This window comes from Saccopteryx leptura, chromosome 5 (genome assembly GCF_036850995.1).
Source record: "Saccopteryx leptura isolate mSacLep1 chromosome 5, mSacLep1_pri_phased_curated, whole genome shotgun sequence".
NCBI classification, from domain to species: Eukaryota; Metazoa; Chordata; class Mammalia; order Chiroptera; family Emballonuridae; genus Saccopteryx; species Saccopteryx leptura.
This window is the reverse complement of record NC_089507.1, coordinates 9,189,957-9,212,508: the sequence shown is the minus strand read 5'-3', so window position 1 is coordinate 9,212,508 and position 22,552 is coordinate 9,189,957. Positions and strand designations below refer to the sequence as shown.

General features: G+C 46.6%; 1 protein-coding gene across 5 annotated transcripts in view; it reads right to left on the bottom strand.

Annotated features, from left to right (window-relative positions):
- Positions 1–22,552, bottom strand: part of CC2D2A (coiled-coil and C2 domain containing 2A) — a 122,664-nt gene that overhangs the window by 4,922 nt on the left and 95,190 nt on the right. For 3 of the 5 annotated variants that reach the window (XM_066384847.1, XM_066384846.1, XM_066384850.1), the window contains 9 exons: positions 20,617–20,713; positions 20,050–20,148; positions 17,076–17,252; positions 14,889–14,909; positions 11,861–12,064; positions 6,378–6,467; positions 3,706–3,819; positions 1,254–1,388; positions 616–738 (listed from right to left, as the gene is read on the bottom strand). In XM_066384847.1, coding sequence (XP_066240944.1) covers positions 616–738; positions 1,254–1,388; positions 3,706–3,819; positions 6,378–6,467; positions 11,861–12,064; positions 14,889–14,909; positions 17,076–17,252; positions 20,050–20,148; positions 20,617–20,713 — 1,060 coding nt within the window. The remainder of the gene's footprint in view (positions 1–615; positions 739–1,253; positions 1,389–3,705; positions 3,820–6,377; positions 6,468–11,860; positions 12,065–14,888; positions 14,910–17,075; positions 17,253–20,049; positions 20,149–20,616; positions 20,714–22,552) is intronic. The other 2 variants (XM_066384848.1, XM_066384849.1) reach the window with 1 other exon arrangement.

Sequence of the window (22,552 nt, the reverse complement as noted above, 5' to 3'; positions counted from 1 at the left end):
CCTGATGGTATATTTCTTATTGTGAGTTGGGCTCAACTAAGTTTGAAAAATAAATATTATTTTAGGCAAAATATCTAGGAGTAGAGAATTAAGGGTCAAAAAATATCTGGCTATCCAGTACAGTGATTTCAAATTCTTCACTCCCTTTGTCAACATTTAATTATTATTTATAAGAATTATAACTGGCCTGACCAGGTGGTGGCGCAGTGGATTGAGCGTCATACTAGGACACAGAAGACCCAGGTTCAAAACCCCAAGGTCGCTGGCTTGAATGAGGGCTCATCTGGCTTAAGCATGGGCTCACCAGGTTGAGCGTGGGGTCGCTGCTTGAGCGTGGGATCATAGACATGACCCCATGGTTGCTGCCTTGAGCCCAAAGGTCGCTGATTTGAGCCCAAGGTCACTGGCTTGAGCAAGGGGTCACTCACTCTGCTGTAGACCCCTGGTCAAGGCACATAAGAGAAAGCAATTAATAAACAACTAAGGAGACTAAGGAGCCGCAATGAAGAATTGATGCTTCTCGTCTCTCTCCCTTTCTGTCTGTCCCTAACTATCCCTCTCTGTCTCTGTCAGACACATATACAAAATAAATAAATAAAAGTAGAAGAATTATACCTGAACACTGGAAAGGCCGGGATATGGAAGACTTCTTGAAAAGAAAGATTTCCATAGCTTGGGCCTGGTGACATCAAAACTTATCCTTAGTGGGGAGTCATATCGTTGAATATTAAACCAAATCTAAAAAAGACCAGACTAAGTTAGCATACATGGTGTTAGATGTGTGTGTGTATACATGTGTCTGCATGTGCATGTATGTATGGAGAACAGATCCCTGCTTTGTACAGTACCCTCCATAACTACATGGCTCCCCAAAGTGGGTGCAGCCAGAGTTACCTGGTGGTACCTGGAAATTTCTCTTACAGAGAAACTCAGTTTTCTCAGGCGATAGCTCAAAGCGCTATGAGTGAGACTTTGGAAGAGAAAACTGAAGACACAGCCAGGACATAACCCCAGGTCCTCTGAATCTAATCCTATATCCTTTCTTTAGCTTCATTCTGCTTCTTTGCAGGTCGGGTGACTAATTCAACCAAAACTTTTATTTAGGACAGTTGTGTAACTGTGCCTGACACTGCAGTTCTTTAAATGGTATATGTGTATGTTTATAAAATTTTGGGGATACATAATTTAAGTAGGTCACTTAAAAAAAAAAAAGCACAGTCAGCCAACCATGTTTAAGAGACGTGAATACTTACATTATCGGGACCTATTAAACAGCCCACACTTTTTAAGGGACAGAATGTGTCAAATTGTCCGTAAAAATGTCCACTGCAGGGGTTCCATATTAAGTAGTGGCTCTGCTCCCGAGTTAGCACATAGGCAGTTGGGCCCTGAAGGAAAACAGCCATTAAAAGAGTTTCCAAGGATGGAATTAAGGTCAAGAATACCTTGGCCAAATAATTTATCGTTTTAGTTGGACTCCTAATATCTAAAATCCATGGCTAACGGTGAAAATTAGTTTGAAGTTCTAGGTTGCACTGGATTTAAGTGATAAAATCGGTGTTTAATTTTGAAGAATCCTTGCATCTGCTGCTGGTGCAGTTTAGTGAACAAACAGGGAGGTTGTGTTGCTTAACCAGTATAGCTGAAGATTGGCCAAAGGACTATTAATGGAAGTAAGCACTCACTACATTTTCCTTTTAGAGTCAGTAAGACTGCCTTCCAAGTATTTAGAAGGCTGATTATGTCTGAATATGACTTCTATTTCTAATACAGTAATATTTGATACACACTTATCATTAGGTAAATGCATAGAGGATAATTTGACAAGATACATATCAAACTGCGAACAGTGACCACAGTGGAGGAAGGTGTGGGATTGGGGTTGGAGCCTGAAGAAGGACTTAACTTTCCGCCTAGAATACGTCTATATTATTGGGCTCTTGTTGTACAATGAGCAGTTTTTCATTTCCTGCTCGTGCATGGTTTCCTTGCATGCTCACCTCAGCCTTCTGGGAAAGGGAAGGGTAAAAGTCGTTACCCCACTTTCCCTGTAGGGCTGTGAGTTGTGAAGTGACTTGCTCAGTCACACAGCTCAGGAGGAGTGGGCAGAGCCTTGCAGCCAGGCCCTGGGACTTCCTAGCCCAGTGATCTTTTCCTTGTACCGGGCTATGTGGAAGATACTGATGGAGAATGATTTAGGATTCGGATACGATGCTACCTGCCCAGCAGCAACCTGTGCTATTTAATTCCTAGATTCTTGGAGCCCAACAGCCTCTTTTTAAAACACTTTTTGGCCTGACCAGACAGTGGTGCAGTGGATAGAGCATCAACATGGGATGCTGAGTACCCAGGTTTGAAACCCTGAGATCACCAGCTTGAGCGCTGGGTTGCCAGCTTGAGTATGGGATCACAGACATGACCCCATGGTCTCTGGCTTGAGCCCAAAGGTTGTTGGCTTGAGCAAGGGATCACTGACTTGGCTGGAGCCCCATGGTCAAGGCACAAATGAGAAAGCAATCAATGAACAACTAAGGTGCCGCAACTATGAGTTGATGCTTCTCATCTCTCTCCCTTCCTGTCTGTATGCCTGTCTCGCTAAAAACAAAAAAACCCCCCACTTTTTGGATAAGCTGCTGTAGTCCATGTGAATTTTCTAACTTGTACCCAGAATTACTCCAATGTGCCCCAAATTTAAGGATGTGTGCAGTGGGATGGGGAAACAAATTCTAAGTCATTAAGTCTCCAGCCTAATAAAAGTAACAACGATACTATCAAAATACAGTCGCTAACATTCTCTGCACCAGTGGTTGTCCGCCTTGTTCCCTCTGCCCGCAGGTGAGTAGCCATCATTCCTATGGAAGCAGTGGGGGGTGCAAGGAGAGAGTGCTGACTCCCCCACTCCTGCTCCCTTCGGTAGTGTGAAGACCACCAGGTCATGGAGGGACTCAGAATTCTTAGTAGCGCGGGTAGGACAAGGCTCGTATCAAAAGGACAGAGCCAGCCCTGGCCGGTTGGCTCAGTGGTAGAGCGTCGGCCTGGCATGCAGAAGTCCCGGGTTCGATTCCCGGCCAGGGCACACAGGAGAAGCGCCCATCTGCTTCTCCACCCCTCCCCCCCTCCTTCCTCTCTGTCTCTCTCTTCCCCTCCCGCAGCCGAGGCTCCATTGGAGCAAAGATGGCCCGGGCACTGGGGATGGCTCCTTGGCCTCTGCCCCAGGCGCTAGAGTGGCTCTGGTCGAGACAGAGCGATGCCCAGAGGGGCAGGGCAGAGCATCGCCCCCTGGTGGGCAGAGTTTCGCCCCTGGTGGGCGTGAGGAGTGGATCCCGGTCGGGCGCATGCAGGAGTCTGTCTGACTGTCTCTCCCCGTTTCCAGCTTCAGAAAAATACAAAAAAAAAAAAAAAAAAAAAAGGACAGAGCCAGGTGGGGCTTTGTGTGGGAAATGGTTCAGGTCTGCAGAAAAAAAAAAAAAAAAAAAAAAAAACCAAAACAAAAAAAAGATCTGAAGCGCTGCGCAGAGCGTGGTGCACTCGGAAAACCATTCCGCGTCCTATCACCGGTTCTCTCCGCCTATAAAGAGATCTCTGGGCCGCTTCCCTTACAACTCAAACGATAGTTATGAGGATCGGTCCCATTCGCGGTCTGGAATGGAACACGACCGTGTTGGCCAGCCACACGCCTCTGTTCGGGGCAGGCCTCCGGCTCACCTCGGGAACAGCAGTGCCCATCACGAGCCAGGCCTTCCTGCCCAGCGAGAGGAAGTAGTTACACAGCAGGACCGCGTGCTCCTCTTCGTCGCCCGCCAGCAGGTCCAGAAATTGCTGACAAAAAGCAAAACGTTAGGTGGCGTTGAGGGACTGCTCAGGTCTGCACTGGCAGTACCGGATTTTTAAAAAGTCATTGTTACAATGTTTGCCTGAAAGAATCTGCCCTAGTTTTGAAATCTGTCCCCAAATTTTGGTACATTTTAATTCATTAAAAACCAAAGCCCTTGTAGTGGGCACGGTGCTTTCCCAGCCATTGGTGACATGGATTTCTAGACTCAATTAGCAGTATGGGTCCGGGCAGACAAGTTTCAGAGTTTTACGCTTCATTTGGAATGTACCGTATAGATAACAGCTCACTATGTGCTGAACACTTTTATTTATTAAGTTCCTTTGCTGTCGCCTCCCCCTAGCGTGCGGAGCCGTGCCTTGCATGCCCAGCTTCTGAAAGGTCGGCTCCAGTCACGTCCCCGGTGCTTCTCACTTTCTCTGGGCACCGGACCCCCCCCCCCCCCCCCCCCCCCCCCCCGGGGAGGCGACAGCAGTGGCTGGGGGCGGGGCGCAGTTGGCCGTCACTGGCACAGTCGTGCTGGGCCACCACCTGCGGACCAGACCTGGACACTCAGGCACTGGAGATGGGGGTGCTTCTTTTATATCATTTTTAAAGGTTTTTTTTTTTTTTTTTTCATTTTTCTGAAGCTGGAAACAGGGAGAGACAGTCAGACAGACTCCCGCATGCGCCCGACCGGGATCCACCCGGCACGCCCACCAGGGGGCAACGCTCTGCCCACCAGGGGGCCATGCTCTGCCCATCCTGGGCGTCGCCATGTTGCGACCAGAGCCACTCTAGCGCCTGAGGCAGAGGCCACAGAGCCATCCCCAGCGCCGGGGCCATCCTTGCTCCAATGGAGCCTTGGCTGCGGGAGGGGAAGAGAGAGACAGAGAGGAAAGCGCGGCGGAGGGGTGGAGAAGCAAATGGGCGCTTCTCCTGTGTGCCCTGGCCGGGAATCGAACCCGGGTCCTCCGCACGCTAGGCCGACGCTCTACCGCTGAGCCAACCGGCCAGGGCTAAAGGTTTTTTTTAAAATTGAATTTATTGGGGTAACTTGCTTAATTGATTACACTGGTGTTAGGTGCACAAATCTACAATACATTTATCTGTATTACATTGTGTGTTCACCACCCCAAATCAAGTCTCCTCCACACTTTTTTTTCCCTAAGTTTATTTTTCAGAGCAGTTAGGTTCACACCGAAGTAGGGATAGGTACAGAAATTTCTGGAATAGCCCCTGACCTCACACACATGCACAGCCTCCCTCATCAACATCCCCCACCAGAGTGGCGCCTTTGTTATGAACCTACAATGAGGCATCATAACTACCTGACGTCCATAGTTGACATTTGGGTTCACTCTTAGTGTTGGACAGTCTGTGGGTTTGGGCAAATGTCCAGTGACATGCGTCCATGTTACAGTGTCACACAGAGCAGTTCACTGCCCTAAACATCTGTGTGCTCCGCCCACTCCTAGAGCTCTCCCCACCCTGCCCCCTAACTGTTTTAAACACAATGCATTTCTGGAAATGCTGAGGTCGCCGGTTCAAAACCCTGGGCTTGCCTGGTCAAGGCACATATGGGAGTTGATGCTTTCAGCTCCTCCCCCCTTCTCTCTCTCTGTCTCTCCTCTCTCTCTCTGTCTCTCCCTCTCCTCTCTAAAATGAATAAAAAAAAAAAAAATTAAACACAATGCATTTCATGCCAGAGCAGCCTTGGAGGGGGCGTGGGGGTGCAGAGAGGTGAGGTCAAGCCAGGAGGTGGGGAAGCCAGCCTGGCTCTAGGGCACGTGGACTTTTTTTTGTATATCTTCTTTTATAGATGTTTCCAGGTTGTAGAAATGTTTATCTCTAACATTGTCAACATGATGTGGCCAAAATATATTGGGGAACAAAGCCTTTAAAGTGTACTTCAATTTCTTTGGTTTAGAGCTACCCTCCAAAGGGAGTTGTATGAAATGGTTTAATTCGATGCAAACACAGTGCAACATGACATCCAAAACAGAATGCATGCCAATGATACATGTTTGTTCCATGTCACCAGAGAGCCTCGGGCAGTTACGTGGCAAAAGTAGATTGTAAGCTCCACAGAGGGCAGGCTTCCTTCGCTCTAGCCAGAACTCAGTATAGGCCAGACACGTGGCAGGTGGCCCAGAAATACAGACGGGATGAGTAAGGATGTGTCATGCCTACAGCAGCCCACAGACGAAGGAATATACGTCTTCCAAATGTAATAGATGAGGTATTTATGATTTTTTAAAAATGAATAAAACTGGGACATTGATAAGGCAATACTAGGAGGACAGATTAGCATTAAGACATTTAAAGTGTCTTTGTTTTTCTAATTTCTTTGTGCAAATAATTTTTTAAACTTTTGATCTTTGGGCAGATTAATCCAGAAAGAAAAAAATATGTCAGAAGTCAGCTCATCCTACTAAACAGACGGCCCACTAGAGGTTTTTCATAATGACTAATGAATACTGCAGTTTAAAATTATGCAAGCCGTTCAGCTGACACTCCGAGAAGTCAGCCCACACTTGTCAGGCTGTGAGGAAGTGCTACTTACATCAGACGTGCTCCACAGGTCACAGAGGCCAGCGAACGAGACAGTGTCCGGCAGGAAGGGGATCAAGGACACATAGCGAGCCACCAGTTCCTGTTTAAACAAAATTGAAAAAACAACAATTTGTAATAAAATAGAAAGCGGGATCCTCTACTTTATTTCCTGCAAGGAAGTTTCATCTATCATAACATCATTCATGGGCACAATATGAAACGAATGCTTACGAAGTGCTTCCGAGGTGTTGTGTCAATATTAGCCTGTGTAATTCTCTCCAGTCCCCCTATGGAGAAGGTCGTTGGTATTGTTGGGACAGATGAAGAAACTGACTCCTGTGCCTCTGAGAAAAGTCTTTATCATTCTCCCTGCCGCACACCCCCATATTTTAAAAATTGATTTGTAGGTGGGGTTTTTTTTTCATGTTCTATCTACTATTCCTGTGCCTGTTACATATATTGTAAATATCCTCTCGATTTGGGGCTCGTCTTTTCATTATCTTTTTTTTTTTTTTTTTTCTGAAGCTGGAAACAGGGAGGCAGTCAAACAGACTCCCGCATGTGCCAGACCGGGATCCACCCGGCACGCCTACCAGGGGGCGAAGTTCTGCCCATCTGGGGCGTCGCTCTGTTGTGACCAGAGCCACTCTAGTGCCTGGGGCAGAGGCCAGGGAGCCATCCCCAGCGCCCGGGCCATCTTTGCTCCAATGGAGCCTCAGCTGTGGGAGGGGAAGAGAGAGACAGAGAGGAAGGAGAGGGGGAGGGGTGGAGAAGCAGATGGGCACCTCTCCTGTGTGCCCTGGCCGGGAATCGAACCCGGGACTTCTGCACGCCAGGCCGATGCTCCACCACTGAGCCAACCGGCCAGGGCCCCGCCTTTTCTTTACTAATCTCCAACACCAGCCTTGTCGTACGTCAGGTTTCAGTGGATCATATCTGAGTGGCTCTGTCCTGGAGTTTTTATTCTCTTTGTTGTCCGTGTGCCAATACCATTTTACCTTAATTACCAAGGTCCTATCAGTAGTCTGGATGTACAGATGGCAAATCTTCCCACTGGAGACCTTACCCTTCGGATTATCTTGGCCATTTTTGACACTGTGCACTGCTATCTAATATTAGAATCAGCTGGTCAGGTTCCACTAAAAACTAGAAATCTCTTTGAACAGTAGTCTTTCTTTGTCTTTTATCTGGAAAGTTAACCCCTTTGCTTTGATTCTGATAACTGGTAAATATTTAGACTATTTTATTCTGTGCTTTTTATTTCTTGCGCTTTTCCTATACATTTTCCCCCCTCCTCACTCTCTTCGCCCCATTTCGTTATTCTATTCTCCTGCTCGTTTGGAAGTTACAGTATTTACTTTTCTTATTCTTTTAAGTGGTTAATCTAGAAATTTCAACATGAAAATTTTACTTCAATTCAAAAGTTAATAAATATCTTTGCTCTCATCTTGGAAAATATTAGAGTGTTGTAACACCCTTACCAATCCTGTCCTGACATACATGCATTTTTCTCAGGATTTTTGTTACATCCTGATTTTTCACCGATACTGCTATTATTATTGCTAGGCAAAGAGCTGCCTTTTTTTTTTTTTTTAGATTTCCTTACAATTTTTTTTTAACCTAGCATTATGTGTTGCATCTAGAATTTTTTTTGAGAGTCTTCTTTCTCTATTTTTTTTCTTATTTATTATTATTTTTAGGTGAGAGGAAGGGTGATAGTGGGGCACACTCCTTCATGCACCCTGACTGGGATCTACCCAGCAACCCCATCTGGGGCTGATGCTTGAATACTGAACTATTTTTAGCACCCGAGGATGATGCATTCCAAGGGAGTTATCCTCAGTGCCGGGGGCCATGCTTGAACCAATGGAGTCACTTGCTGTAGGAGAGGAAGAGGGAAAGAAGGGGGAGAGGGAGAGGAGGAGAAGCAGATGGTCACTTCTCCTGTGTGCCCTGACTGGGAATCAAACCTGGGATGCCCATATACCACGCTGATGCTCTTTCCACTGAGCCACTGGCCAGGGCCCTTCTTTCTCTCTGAAGTATATTTTTAAGGAATTCCTTTAGTGAGGCTCTTTTGGCTGTAAAGTTCCTCAATATCTGTGTTAAAGATACTATAGTTTCACTGAACACAAATTATTAGTTTGATTGCTATTTTCTTTCAGTCTTTTGAAGCTATTATTTTTTTTCTGACTTTCATTTGTGCAGCTGAAAAGCCTATTATTCCAACCACTTTCCTTTGTAGATAATCTGTTTTCTCTCGAGCTGCTGCTAGGATCGTTCGAGTGTCTACAGTTCTCTCTGATGTGCCTAGATTTTCATTTCTTTTCATTTACCCTGCTCTGGATGCACTGGGTTTCCTGAATTGGAGGATTGTTGTCTTTCATCAAACCTTGAAAATTCGCAGCTCTTTCTCTTCGAATATTGCCTCCCTGCTTTATACACAGTCTGCCCCTCCCTCCACCATCTATGTCTCCTAACCCTTCCTTTATATTTTCCTCTTTTTTTTCTATGTCTGGGCTATATACCAAGTAATTTTTTTTGTGTGTGTATTTTTCTGAAGCTGGAAACGGGGAGAGACAGTCAGACAGACTCCCGCATGCGCCTGACCGGGATTCACCCGGCATGCCCACCAGGGGGCGATGCTCTGCCCCTCCGGGGTGTCGCTCCATTGCGACCAGAGCCACTCTAGCGCCTGGGGCAGAGGCCAAGGAGCCATCCTCAGAGCCCGGGCCATCTTTGCTCCAATGGAGCCTCGGCTGCAGGAGAGGAAGAGAGAAACAGAGAGGAAGGAGAGGAGGAGGGGTGGAGAAGCAAATGGGTGCTTCTCCTGTGTGCCCTGGCCGGGAATCGAACCCGGGATCCCTGCACGCCAGGCCGACGCTCTACCACTGAGCCAACCGGCCAGGGCCTATACCAAGTAATTTTTTTGCACGTGTATTCCAGTTCACTAATTCTCTCTGTATTTAACTGTCTGTAACTTAACTCTATTTAACTGCATTTCATGTTTTAACTTGTTTAATTTCTAATTTTAACTACACAATTTTTCATTTCTACAGGTGTATTTTTAACAATCTGCCTGCCCATTCTATTTGGTTCTTTTGTTACATACTCAGTTCCCTAGACTCTCTAAACTTGCCAAACTAATCTGTTTTATATTCTGAATCTGATCATTCACTAGCTGCCGTCTCGGTGGCCTATTCTGTACCTGACTGCTTCTACTAACTCTTGCTTTCTTCACGGTGCTTGATTTCTTAACCAATGCTCTTTTATAAATGTCCATGTTGCCTGGCACTTTTTCTGTGGAATTTTTTCGAGGCTGAACTTAAAGGGTGTTTTCCTAGAAGGATCTGTTTGCTTCTGACGGAGAGCTAAGGGGCATAACCAACCGGGAATACTTTGAATTAAATTTTCGGTCGAAGATGTTTTGGGTCGTACTGGCTGTGCACATTCCAGTACTGAATGTGAAGAACTCCAGCCTCATGCCTGACCAGGCGGTGGCGCAGTGGATAGAGCGTCAGACTGGGATGCAGAGGACCCAGGTTCAAGACACCGAGTTCGCCCGCTTGAGCACGGGCTCATCTGGTTTGAGCAAAGCTCACCAGCTTGGAACCAAGATTGCTGGTTTGAGCAGGGGTTTACTCGGTCTGCTGAAGGCCCGCAGTCAAGGCACATATGAGAAAGCAATCAATGAACAAATAAGGTGTCACAACGAAAAACTAATGATTGATGCTTCTCATCTCTCTCTGTTCCTGTCTGTCTGTCCCTATCTATCCCTCTCTCTGACTCTCTCTCTGTTAGTAAAAAAAAGAACTCCAGCTTTGTGATTCGGAATTCCTGGTAGAGACTTGTTTCTCTTCCATCTGGAACCAAAGCTGGGTCAGGCAGGATTCCTCCTACTGGAGGGGACCTCCTAGGTCACACACTGCCCTCATCCATCCCGAGTCCCAGTGCTGGGCAGCCTCTAACTCACCTTTCAACCTGCTCTGGCCCCAGGCATTCTCTCCTGTCTCCAGCAGCCGTGGCTGGGAGGTGGGGGGTGGAGGAGTAGGGGGACCCAGCTCTAGGCTCCAGGAGTTATGCGACACCCTCAGGGCAAACACTGTCTCAAGCCCTCACACCTGCGGAATCTTGCTTCTTGCCATTCCCTATCTCTTCTATTTCAGCCATGATGTTTAAAATGTTTTAAATATTTTATTCATCCCTATTCAAGTGTCTATAGTGGGAGAAGTTTGCTGCACAGCTACTATGGTAAAGACAACAGAAGTCCCTTTATGATTGTCAATAAAAACCAATCCATAAAAAAGGCAAATAAAATGTGGAACACAAGGGTTTTTAATAAACTTATATCTTCAAATAGATAGCTCATTATCCTGTTCCTAAATTACTGTATGAATAACTCATTAGCACCAATTACTCCTTATACTATCCTCTCCCTAAAGACAGGAGCGACCACTGAAAAACAGCCTGTGTATCATACGGCTTCCGCTCAGGTGAGGCTCTGATGAGTAAGGTACTCAGCCTGCAGAGAAAGGCGCATGCGTTCTCAATGTCTCAGCATGGCTGCGCTTTGTGGCGATGGCGTACATGCCGCACATACTCAAATACTGGACATCATTTTCGCTTAATTTGAGTTCAGTGATGGTTATAACGTTAGGTATAATACTGGGCTGATATCTGGGTATGGTAGGAGGTGTACGGGTGCTGACGTCAGGGGCCAAGTGAAGTTATTGATAGACTACAACAATGAAGACATGTTTACGGAAGATGCGGTGCAAGTGTAGCGCTTCTTCCAAGTTTTAATTTTCCAGCACCCAATATAGGGTCGAGGATACAGTAAGCACCTCAATAACTGCTGAAAGAATGGACCAAGACTGCTATTCTCTCTGGTACCTTCGAACTTTTCTAAAGAATATATAAGCCTCCCGGTATTAAAAATATTTTATTTTTATTTTATTTTTTTATTTTTTATTTTTCCGAAGCTAGAAACGGGGAGAGACAGTCAGACTCCCGCATGCGCCCGACCGGGATCCACCTGGCACGCCCACCAGGGGCGACGCTCTGCCCACCAGGGGGCGATGCTCTGCCCCTCCGCGGCGTCGCTCTGTCGTGACCAGAGCCACTCTAGCGCCTGGAGCAGAGGCCAAGGAGCCATCCCCAGCGCCCGGGCCATCTCTGCTCCAATGGGGCCTTGGCTGCGGGAGGGGAAGAGAGAGACAGAGAGGAAGGAGAGGGGGAGGGGTGGAGAAGCAGATGGGCGCCTCTCCTGTGTGCCCTGGCCGGGAATCGAACCCGGGACTTCTGCACGCCAGGCCGACGCTCTACCACTGAGCCAACCGGCGAGGGAAAAATATTTTAATCATTACTTTAATCACTAATGATCTTGATATAGTTTCTTTCTCAAGTACTATGAAATAGGGTAATTAAGATGGCTATATGTTGAAATTTTAACCCGCGTTTAGCGCCAGCCCTGCTTGGCTGTGAGGTACTTACCGCTGTTGCCTGTGGGTTGTTGGGATAAACGTCAAGGAGCTCCTGTGGAGGGTTTAAAGGCTTGAGATAACGAGTAATAAACACAGTCTTTCCACTGACGTCGATCACTGTGGTGAGGCACAGGCGGTTTGGAAACTGTAAGGCACATTCCGCTTGAAACTTCTCTGTCGCTTGAAGCAACTTCTCATCTTCCTGAGAATCAAACTTCAACAAGAAAAGACTCCATGGGAGTTTGCATATGGTTATAGGGACACACTAACACTTGCTCAGATCTCAGAGTCAGCATGAACGAAATGTGGGATACAGGAAGTATGATTAATGACCCCTTGCGACATTGTCATGCCCAGGTGTCCCTGAAGCTTTATTTATATTTATCATCTTAAAAATGGATGGATTCATTAAATATTTAACAGGACTGAAAGAAAGTAGTCAACGGACAAGTAGCCATGTAGGATTAATGAAACCACCTATAAAACTTAAACTATGATCTATGGGATAGCTACCTAAGGAGCCCTAAAAAATCTGTGCGTGAGCCCACATCGAACTGCACTGAATAGGTATGAAACTGGGAGGGTTTTCCTTTTATTTGGTGCAGATTTCACATTTCTATCGTCTTTTGTTGCTTTCCTGTGACCGATCAAAAGTGCACCATGACTTTACGGACTCACTGTATTTGAGGAAACCAGGCAATAGGTTAACATGTGTTTTGATGTCGGTTTTAGAGGGAAGCAGAGCTCAGACGTCTAAATTCTCCAATGCAAAGCTTAAGTTTGAAGGCATTAAATGGATGACAAAGTTACAGATATTATTATACATGTATTAAAAATTTTCAAATCCATAATTAATGTAATAAATAATAGTAACGGCTCTCAAGGAAAATGGAAGCGGAACTAGAAACATCAAATGTATAATAGTTATTTTAAATGGTTCTCTGATTCAAAATGAGTTGCCAATTCCCAGGCTTCTTTAAGTAACTGAAAGCAGATGAAACAACAAATTTTAATTGCCTTTTCTCCCTCAAGCCATTGCTAAAAAAAAAACCAGCATGTAAAAACACCCAGCTTTTAAAATGTTTTTACAAGTGTTTGTTGCTTAGTATAAAAACATAGGCTTTGTTGCTTCCATTTCAAAGGGTTTCAAGACAAACTCAAAGAAAACTTTATTAGGAAAATGAATTTCCAGGTAGAATTTAGATCTAGGCAGTGCTTGAAAGTTTTTTGTTTTGTTTTCATGGTTTTCTATTTTGAAGAAGAAAATGCATCCAGCTTTCCCCCTTATTTTCTGCTCTCTCCCCCTCATTTCTCTCTATTTTATTTTATTTTGTAGCATTTAAAATCACTGGTATATGATAGGCTTATTTACTCTGTCTCTCCCCTAGAGTAAGTTTCCTGAAGTCAGGAATTTTGTTTCAATCTCAGTTTTTATCCCCAGAACCAAGAACCCTGGGTTTTCAATGTTTTAATGTTAAATACTGTTGAGTGAATGAACGAGTGAATGGAAAAGACCACATTCCTTCTCAAGACTTCAACTAGGATCGAGGATAGTCTAATTGTTCTTGCCTTCTCTTATACTGGCGCTGGACCGTGGCTTCTGTCTCTATTGTAATTTCTGGACCCTGAGAAATTGAGGTAGTGGGTTAGGGGGTAGGTAGGACAGAGACATCTCCAAAAGCCTGCATCTCTTCTCATGGGACGTCCCTCTGACATCGGAATCCTAACACTACCACCATCATCACTGTAACCGCCTCCAACTCAGCCTAGTGCCAAGACATGGCAGCTCCCCACTAGGTGTCGCGATGAATACATAACTAACTGGAAAAGGTGAGCTTACAAGGCATTGGCATGGGTGTGTCATAGACTCCTGGGGTAGAACTGTCAAGCCAGAAATAATTATAATTTTAGGAAGATGGAGAATCAGGAAGCAAGGGCGGTTGTAAAAGGCACCCAGTAAAAACTTCACCCGTTTCCTTTACACTCAGTCATTTACTTCTTCACCCATCCAATTCCTTGAAAACTGGTGCTGAGAGTCTACAAGGTTCCAGGCGCTCTGCATGCACGAGTGTGAAGGTCTGTCGAGGACCTTCTAGTCCAGAGGAGAACATGAGTAAGCAAGCAATCTGGTGCTTCAAGTCCTCGGCCAGAATCTCTGTGTGGGATAAACACCAGGCGGTAGGCATTGTCCGGAAAGAGCAATAAAAATCTTAGATCAGGTCTATCGGCCTTCTAAGCTGAAAAAAAAAACTTTTTCTGCCACTTGGACCTGGTTGTTCCGTATTGTATTTGGCTCTGTAACTAGTGCATCTTGACAGCAGCGCTCATGTTTGAATTATTCTTTGCTCTTTTCTGCACCGAGGAGGGACAAGGTAAACATTCAATACGTACCAATGGTCCTTAATACTTATTTAGGCCACTGGGATGCCATTTCAGGGCCTGAAGAAGTAATTTAAGGAGTAGAATGGCTGTGTTGGTAATTTTAAGAAGTGCCAAGCAAAAATTCCATGCTAAATGAACCCAGGTCATTCATCGTGAAACAAATTAAGGAGGGATTGACAGATTCACAATTTGATTCAACACGAAATCTGGAAGAGTCTTAACTGGCTCAATTCTTTAGCCTCTAGCTTCATGTCAATACTACGGGAAGTTGAAAGGGTTTGCCTCCCTTTGAGTACCTACATAGTGACAGCTGCCCTGATCAGAATGCACTGTCACAGACACACTCTATTGGCAGCCGCTCCCGGGTTTGATGGACTTGGACACAGTGGAGGTGGCTCCCGGCATGCAGGTGACATTCAGACCTGTGGCTTCCTGGATTCCAAGCTAAATAAGAATCATTCTGACAAAGGAAAATGAGCCAAAAGACAAGGCTGACATTCTCCACGGAACGACAGACATCTGTGGTTCATTGACAGGGGCGCGCGCGCGCTCACACACACACACACACACACACACACACGGTGGCAGGGGACAGAGGCAGCTAATTAAAGCCAAGTAACCATGACTGGTGAATGGTTCAGCAAAACACTAGGTACCTTTTTAAGCATCTCACTCATCTCCCAGAGGCAAGAAGGAAGAAAGAAAAGAAAAAACAAGAGAAAGGCTTTATTAACAGAAATCTATTTTCAAAAACTTGTTTTTACCAAGACGATGTGGGGTAGGGGATATTGGAATCAGTAGTGCGGGACTTGCTAGGGATTTTTGCAAGGCAATTCCATGAGGAAACGCCTTGACAAAAATCACAGGGAATGTGCCCACCGAGGACGGTGGGGAGATTAATCCGCGCATCCTGCAGGCGGCTATAAGGGAGAAGACCATTCCAGGTATGGGTCCCTATTGTTTTGGGGGGAGCTGCTCTTCCCGGACTGGTCTGCAGCTCTGTGTGTGTAGGACGTCAGGGTACTGCTAGTCCACATGTCTCCCTTATCAAAAAGCAACAAAGAATCTGGCCCTGCGGGGTTTCTTAGGGCCGCATTTTTTTCCCCCCCGAGGTTTAAGAAAAATGCTTTCTACCGCCACAAGGGGGCAGTGAAATCCTACCAGCAACAGCAACGGACCGCCTAGTTACCTGCTTTAAGGCAGGCAGGCAGGCTGCAAGGCGTGGCAACTACATATGTATATTTCAGAGTCCTGGCGGCTCCGCAAACATTCTGGGATAGGAAGTCGGTGCCCATACGTGCCAGGGAGTCTCTGAGCTCCTCTCTCAGCCACAGTCACGGACCAAGCAGCTTTCACAGAACCTGGCCGGCCGCTCACCTGTAGGTGGAGCGCTAGCCGACCGCTTTCTCTTCTGCTAAGATTGCAGAAGAATTGTGAAACCATCCTTTGTTAGGGAGCATTCTCCCGTGTAAACATGCCTGCTGGCTTTCTCTCCAGTGTACACATGAGGAGAAGCGTTCTGAATGTTTCCTTTTCTAAATATTTCGAAATACTTATATTCTGACATGCTTTCTAGAGAACATGTCTGTGGCAACTTGAGTGACAGAGGATGGCATGTAAGGTTAATTGCAGTAGATTTGTTTGCCCAGTAACCTTTTATGCCCTCTGTGAGTGCCTTGCAAATGGGAGGTAATGATAGTATTTTCCTCCATGGACCAAGCTGTGATACTGAAAAAGAAAGACAGGACTGTGCTCATTAAAAAAAAAAAAAATCTCTGCCCTAGGAGTCTAACTAACTACCATGGATAAGGCGCCAGCATGATCTAAGCATACAGCTTAGTAGTTAACAGCCTGGGCTGCTGAAGGACTGTGAACTCCACGGAAGGAATGCGTGTTTGCTTTTCTAGGCTGCTGTATCCCCAGGGCCTAAGAAGCACCTGTCACGTAGAAGGTGCTCTGTAAATATTTGTTGACTATATAAAATGTAGAGTCAGACAGATGTTTAATTGTTAGCTGTGCCATTTACTGCCTGGGTGAACCGGGATTCCTCCTCTCGGAATTGGAGACCCGCCTGACCAGACAGCTGGGAGAATTAGAGAAGAGAACTATGTCAAATGCCTGCCACGGTGCTGGGGACAGAGTAAGAGCTCAGCACACGGTGGTGGTGGTGGTTATTGCTGCATTAGTGCAGAATAGTAAGAGCTCATGGCCACCATCTTCTCCCCAGGCCAAGGAGGGCCGCACGTCTCAACGCTGCACACGCATTACGATAACAAAGTCCCTCCCAACCGCGAAGGGTGGGAAACTGTCGCTAACAAATGGAAATTCTGGAAACTCTATTATTTTTCCGCTAGAGCTATTCAAAATTAGAGTATTGGTGCACATATTCGTTTCTGACCGAAAGCACCAAAATCTATTGAGGTGACCCTGAAGGTCACCTAGTCTTATAATCCTACGAATCGATTCAATACAAACACAGCCAGAGATGGGAGGCAAATGCACTTCAGCGTGCTTGCCAGTAAATGTCCAGATAATGAGGACTCTGCTTTTCCAGTGGGTCCTATTTCGTCTCCTTCCCACCGAGGAGACTCTCCTGAGAGGGGACAATGTCTGTGTTGGTCTTGCTTTGTCGACAAGCTGACGTTGCCGACTGACTTAGTTGCTGGCTCCGTGGAGGCGCAGACCCCACCCTGAGGCTCCCCCCTTGGTCCTGTCCACACTGAACGAGTACCACGTGGGCGCTGGAGAGGGAGCGCGGCCCACGTGTACACACGCATGGCCGAGCAAGCAGGCCTCGCATTTAGTCAACGTCAGACGTGATTCCGAAGTGCAGACAGACTTACCTTCTCACGGACCGACTCCCCGGGGACCAGCTGAGGCTCGATGGTGATGAACAGGGTGATGTAGGCGCCTTCGCTGAGGCTCCGGACCGGGTCAAAACCCCGCTCGGGGACCACGCTCCGCTCCTTACTGTAGCCCAGAAGAACGGGGGGCGTGTCTATTTTAAATGTCCCATCAATCTGTGAAGAAAGTATGACTTGGTCAGCATCCTGGTCCTTTTCCAACAGAAGTTCAACGGCAGCTAAGCGTCAACACCTCACTGTCTGAAGAGTTCAGTGAAGACGGCCCGGAATTGCCACACAAGCCTCACCCCGTCTTTCCAGCCCAGTGTCCGTAAGTGCCCACAGGAAGGGCGCTCTTTCCCCCGTCTTCTCTTCTGGGGTCAGCAGACTGTGAACTCATATCGACACAAGTTGATACCAACACGAGGTCACTCGGGCTCACATCCTGAATTAACCCCCAAGTGTCTCAGTTCACACGTTTGTAAAAAGGAGACAATGATAGGACTACTTTGCAAGGTGGCCGTGGGTGCTGCATGCATCCGCAGATGTAAAACACTAAGAGAAACGCAACCGTTTGGCTAACTGCTCAGCGGGTGTCGGCTGGAGCCAGCCCCCTTTCCGGATCCTCCGCCTCCCATCCCCACCTTCCAGAATCCTAAGGGACGGTTCAAGGCTCCGGTCAGATGCTGTCGCCTTCATGAATTAGTTTGTCATCTCCACCAGCCTCGAGCGCAGTTGGTTTCTTTCATTGGCGACACTGACACATTCTGTCAGACTTTGGAGTTGTGTGCATACTTAGCGTTTTCACCCAGAGTCGCTGTAGTTGAGTAGAATCCGTGTTTCACTCCCTTGTGCAGAGGTCCCCAAACTATGGCCCGCGGGCCGCATGAGGTCCCCTGAGGCCATTTATCTGCCCCCCCCCCCCCCGCCACACTTCCGGAAGGGGCACCTCTTTCATTGGTGGTCAGTGAGAGGATGCATTCGCATCCTGTGCTCCTGGAGTACTGTATGTGGCGGTGCCGCAAAGCGCGGTGTCGCTCACGTATAGTACTACTTCCAGTGATGCAGGATGCACACGTCACAGCTCCGGAAGTGCGTCATATCATTTGTTACGGCTAGCAATGACAAATATTAACCAGACATTGACCATCTCATTAGCCAAAAGCAGGTCCATAGTTCCCATTGAAATACTGGTCAGTTTGTTGATTTAAATTTACTTGTTCTTTATTTTAAATATTGTATTTGTTCCTGTTTTGTTTTTTTTACTTTAAAATAAGATATGTGCAATATGCATAGGGATTTGTTCATAGTTTTTTGTGGTGTTTTTTTTTTATAGTCCGGCCCTCCAACGGTCTGAGGAACAGTGAACTGGCCCCCTGTGTAAAAAGTTTGGGGACCCCTGCCCTTCTGTATCATATCACCCTTCCCTAGTACGGAGCAGTGTTCTGTACACACAGCAGACGCCCAGTAAATGTGGGCTGGAGAGACTGCGAGCCACCTTTACAAGATGACCTGATACGCCGAGGTTCAGAAGGGCAGGACTTATCTCTCGTGCAGCCAAAGTAACAGAATGTTGGTAAAAGACTGTCCGGGGCTACAAGCCTGCGCTGGAATGGGAAGTTATAGAATCCAGTTTTTTTCGTCGCAGTCTTTAGTGGCATTTGTGTCTCAGGAGAAACAGAGAAAGAGCTTAAATTCTAAGTGAATATGTCATGTAGGGAGGAGTGGAAGTTACCTGGACATAGTCAAGGAGATTCATTTATCAAGAAGGGGTTAGAATAAGTTCTTCCGAGAACTCTTCCAAATGAGAAATTCAGCAATGGCTAATGACACGGGCAGTTTCAGTTGGAAAATGATGTGCTTCAAGCAATATCTTTTAATTGAAAATTTATTCAAAGGGGAAATGTGAATACTTTTATTTATTTATTTATTTATTTTAGACTTTATTCACTTTAGAGAGAAGATAGGAAGAGGGGGAGAGAGAAAAATAAGGGGGAGAGGAGTAGGAAGCATCAACTCCCATATGTGCCTAGGCCAGGCAAGCCCAGGGTTTTGAACTGGCGACCTCAGCATTCCAGGTCGATACTTTATCCACTGCGCCACCACAGGTCAGACCGAAATGTGAATTCTGTTAGCAAACATACCACTGCAGCATCCCCTGCAGACTGTCCCTTTGCCTAGGAAGGGTTGCAATTCTAAATGATCTTTATGATTCCAGCCAAGCCACGCCTCTCCGAGCTGAATTTTGGTCTTGGCCTCGCTGGAGACCCTGTGGCCCAGACAGCACAGCTCTCTGTGCCCATCGCGTGAGGGATCAAACTGGTCCTTCCTTAGCTGTGGAGATTAGCCACAGTCCTGTGGCTCAAAGCCTCTTGTTGCTATGGACTTAATAACCGGATATAGAAGCTATTTCAGAATCTTAACTGTCCCATATGAGTGGCAGTAAGTCATTCAAGAGTCGCTAACCTAATGGATCCCTTTAGAAAAATAGCTAAACTCCGGAGAAGGGTGTCCTAGTTAAGCGAAGGTGTCCTAGTTGAGTGAGTCTCTACTAAACATTTTCCATGTTTGACATAGTGAGGATTCTTGAAGCATTTAGGAAATGCACTTGACTAGACAGACCATCAAGTGTCCTGACTGTTCAAGTGACTTTCGGGCGCCTGTCCATTCCGCTTGGTCACCTGGACAGGTGTCCACTTTGTTTCACCTTCTCCTTCACTTCTATTTAAATGTTTACAAACACCTCAGATCGGAGCGGTCACACAGTAACAGCTAAGCCTAAGGAAGACAGATGTTTAATAAGTGGTGAACAGTGGGCTGAAAATCAATGGCTTTATATAGTGGTTTTTATGTTTCCAAGGCGGCTTTGCTCAGTCTCGATGGAACATACCCACAAACGAAGCTTGAACAGGAAAATGGATAGAGCAGGTCCCTACCTGGCCGCATGGACTTCTGACCTTAGGTGCTTACTTACCCTTGCTTGGAAATATATTGTGCTGAATGGAATTTTCACACATCCCAACCAGTATCTCTCAATACGAGTGTGGATTCCGTGTCCTCTTTCCCGGTCATCCTAAAGGGGGGTGGGTGGGTAGTAACAATTGTTTAAGAACTCCAGACACCCACTGAATAAATTACATGACAGGAGAGCGGCAGGATTTGGGCTGAAAGTGCGCATGGCTTAGGTTAGAGACCTGAGTCACATTCTGGTTCAGATCCTTAATGGTTTTATGACCCGAGGCTCAGTCTGAACCTCAGGCTCCTCATTATGACTTCACAACCTACTTCATAGCGTTATGTCAGAAATAAATAAGAAAAGATGGATGAAACGCAGCTGATACAATTCCTGGAACATGGTAGACACGCTCAACTGAAAATAAAAAACCTGGTCGCCTGTCTCCCTTCTCCCTTACCCCATTGGTACATGTGAAGTCTCAGGCATTTAAAATACAAGGAAAGATGGAAAATGGGTTTGGGTCTTACCTAGTGGATAGAGGAGCCGGCAATGAGCGCAGACGCCTTCCTCAAACTGAGAACTCACCTCTAAGACGTCATACAGCACTTCGTCAAAAACGTTAATGAACACGTCATCCTTCACCGACTGCAAACTGGCCGTGCTGTAGTCCCCGTTTGGGGCCCTGCGAATGGGTGCACATGACCAAGGGACCGTGAAAATGGGGACAGTAGAGATAATGAGCACCCCACTGTCAAAATTTGAGAAATACTGATCCATGAGCATAGATGTGAAGATTAAAGGCAGGGCTTCCGTTTAAGGGTTTCTCTGGCACAGGGACGGAGACTGTGACATGGTGCCGACCCCCAAACAGAGAGGCACCGAGCCCTCTGTCGGCTGGCCTGTCCTGGGGAGCCTCCTGCCTCCTCCCACCCTTCCCCCATGGTGAGCTTGGCAAGGAGCCAGCTGGCCCCGGGGTCCAGCCACACATGGGGTTTGTTCAAGGGCTACACACACACATACGGGGACCTCAAGGTCTCCCGCGGCCCCTGGATCTGGTGCGCAGACTTCCCACGCACCTGGGAACTGCTTCTCTGGCAGACCTGTCCCGGGTCATGAACCTCCCATTGTCGTGTGGTTGCTTTGTCTCCAATTTACTGTTTCCAGGGGTCCCCAAACTTTTTACACAGGGGGCCAGTTCACTGTCCCTCAGACCATTGGAGGGCCACCACATACAGTGCTCCTCTCACTGACCACCAATGAAAGAGGTGCCCCTTCCAGAAGTGCGGCGGGGGCCAGATAAATGGCCTCAGGGAGCCGTAGTTTGGGGACCCCTGGAACCTTAAGCAAGTCACCTTCTATCTTTGGGTTTTAGTTTCTTTTCTACAAAAGTAGAGCATTGGACTAGATCATTTCTTTTTTCTTTTTTTTTTTTTAGCTCTTTAAAACATTTTTTTAACTTAAAATTTTTATTTTTAATTTATTGTGTTGACATGGTTTCAAGTGTCCCACTCAATATAACACCCTGCCCCCAGCTCATCATGTGCCCACCCCGTGCAAAGTCTCTCTCCACCTCCGTTCCACCCCCTCTGCCTCTCCTCCCTGCACCCCTGCCCTCTGGCTACTGCTGCCCCGTTTTCTGTATCTGTGTGTTATATATACATAATTTTTTTTAATTTTAATTTTTTTTTAATTTTTTTTACAGGGACAGAGAGAGAGTCAGAGAGAGGGATAGATAGGGACAGAGAGACAGGAACGGAGAGAGATGAGAAGCATCAATCATCAGTTTCTCGATGCGACACCTTAGTTGTTCATTGATTACTTTCACATATGTGTCTTGACTGTGGGCCTACAGCAGACCGAGTAACCCCTTGCTCAAGCCAGCGACCTTGGGTCCAAACTGGTGAGCTTTGCTCAAACCAGATGAGCCCACGCTCAAGCTGGCGACCTCGGGGTCTCAAACCTGGGTCTTCTGCATCCCAGTCCGATGCTCTATCCACTGCACCACCGCCTGGTCAGGCTGTATACATAATTTGACTAAACCTTTCCCCTTCTTTGAGGGACTAGATAATTTCTAAGGATGCTTCAAGATGTGAGATAGTGAGGCCCTGGCCAGTCACTCAACAGATAAAGCATTGACCTGGCACGCCAGAGGTCATGGGCATGCCCCCTGCTCAGGGCACATAGGAGAAGCAATCAATCAGGGCACAGCTAAATGGAACAACTAAGTGAAACAGTGAGTTGATGCTTCTTTCTTTCTCTCCCTCCCTCCCTTTCTCTGTCTCTCTCCCTTCCTCTCTCTGTTTCTCTCAAATCAATGGGAAAAAAAAATGAGATAATGATTCTTAAATAGCTAAAAGCCTTTCATCAAAAATTTTAAATATATTTATGTATATGCATTTTGTTTATTTAATTTATTGGGGTGACATTGAGTAATAAAATGACACAGATTTCAAGTGCACAACTCTATAGCACATCACCTGTACACGGCACTGTGTGCTCCCAGCCCAGGTCCAGCCCCCTC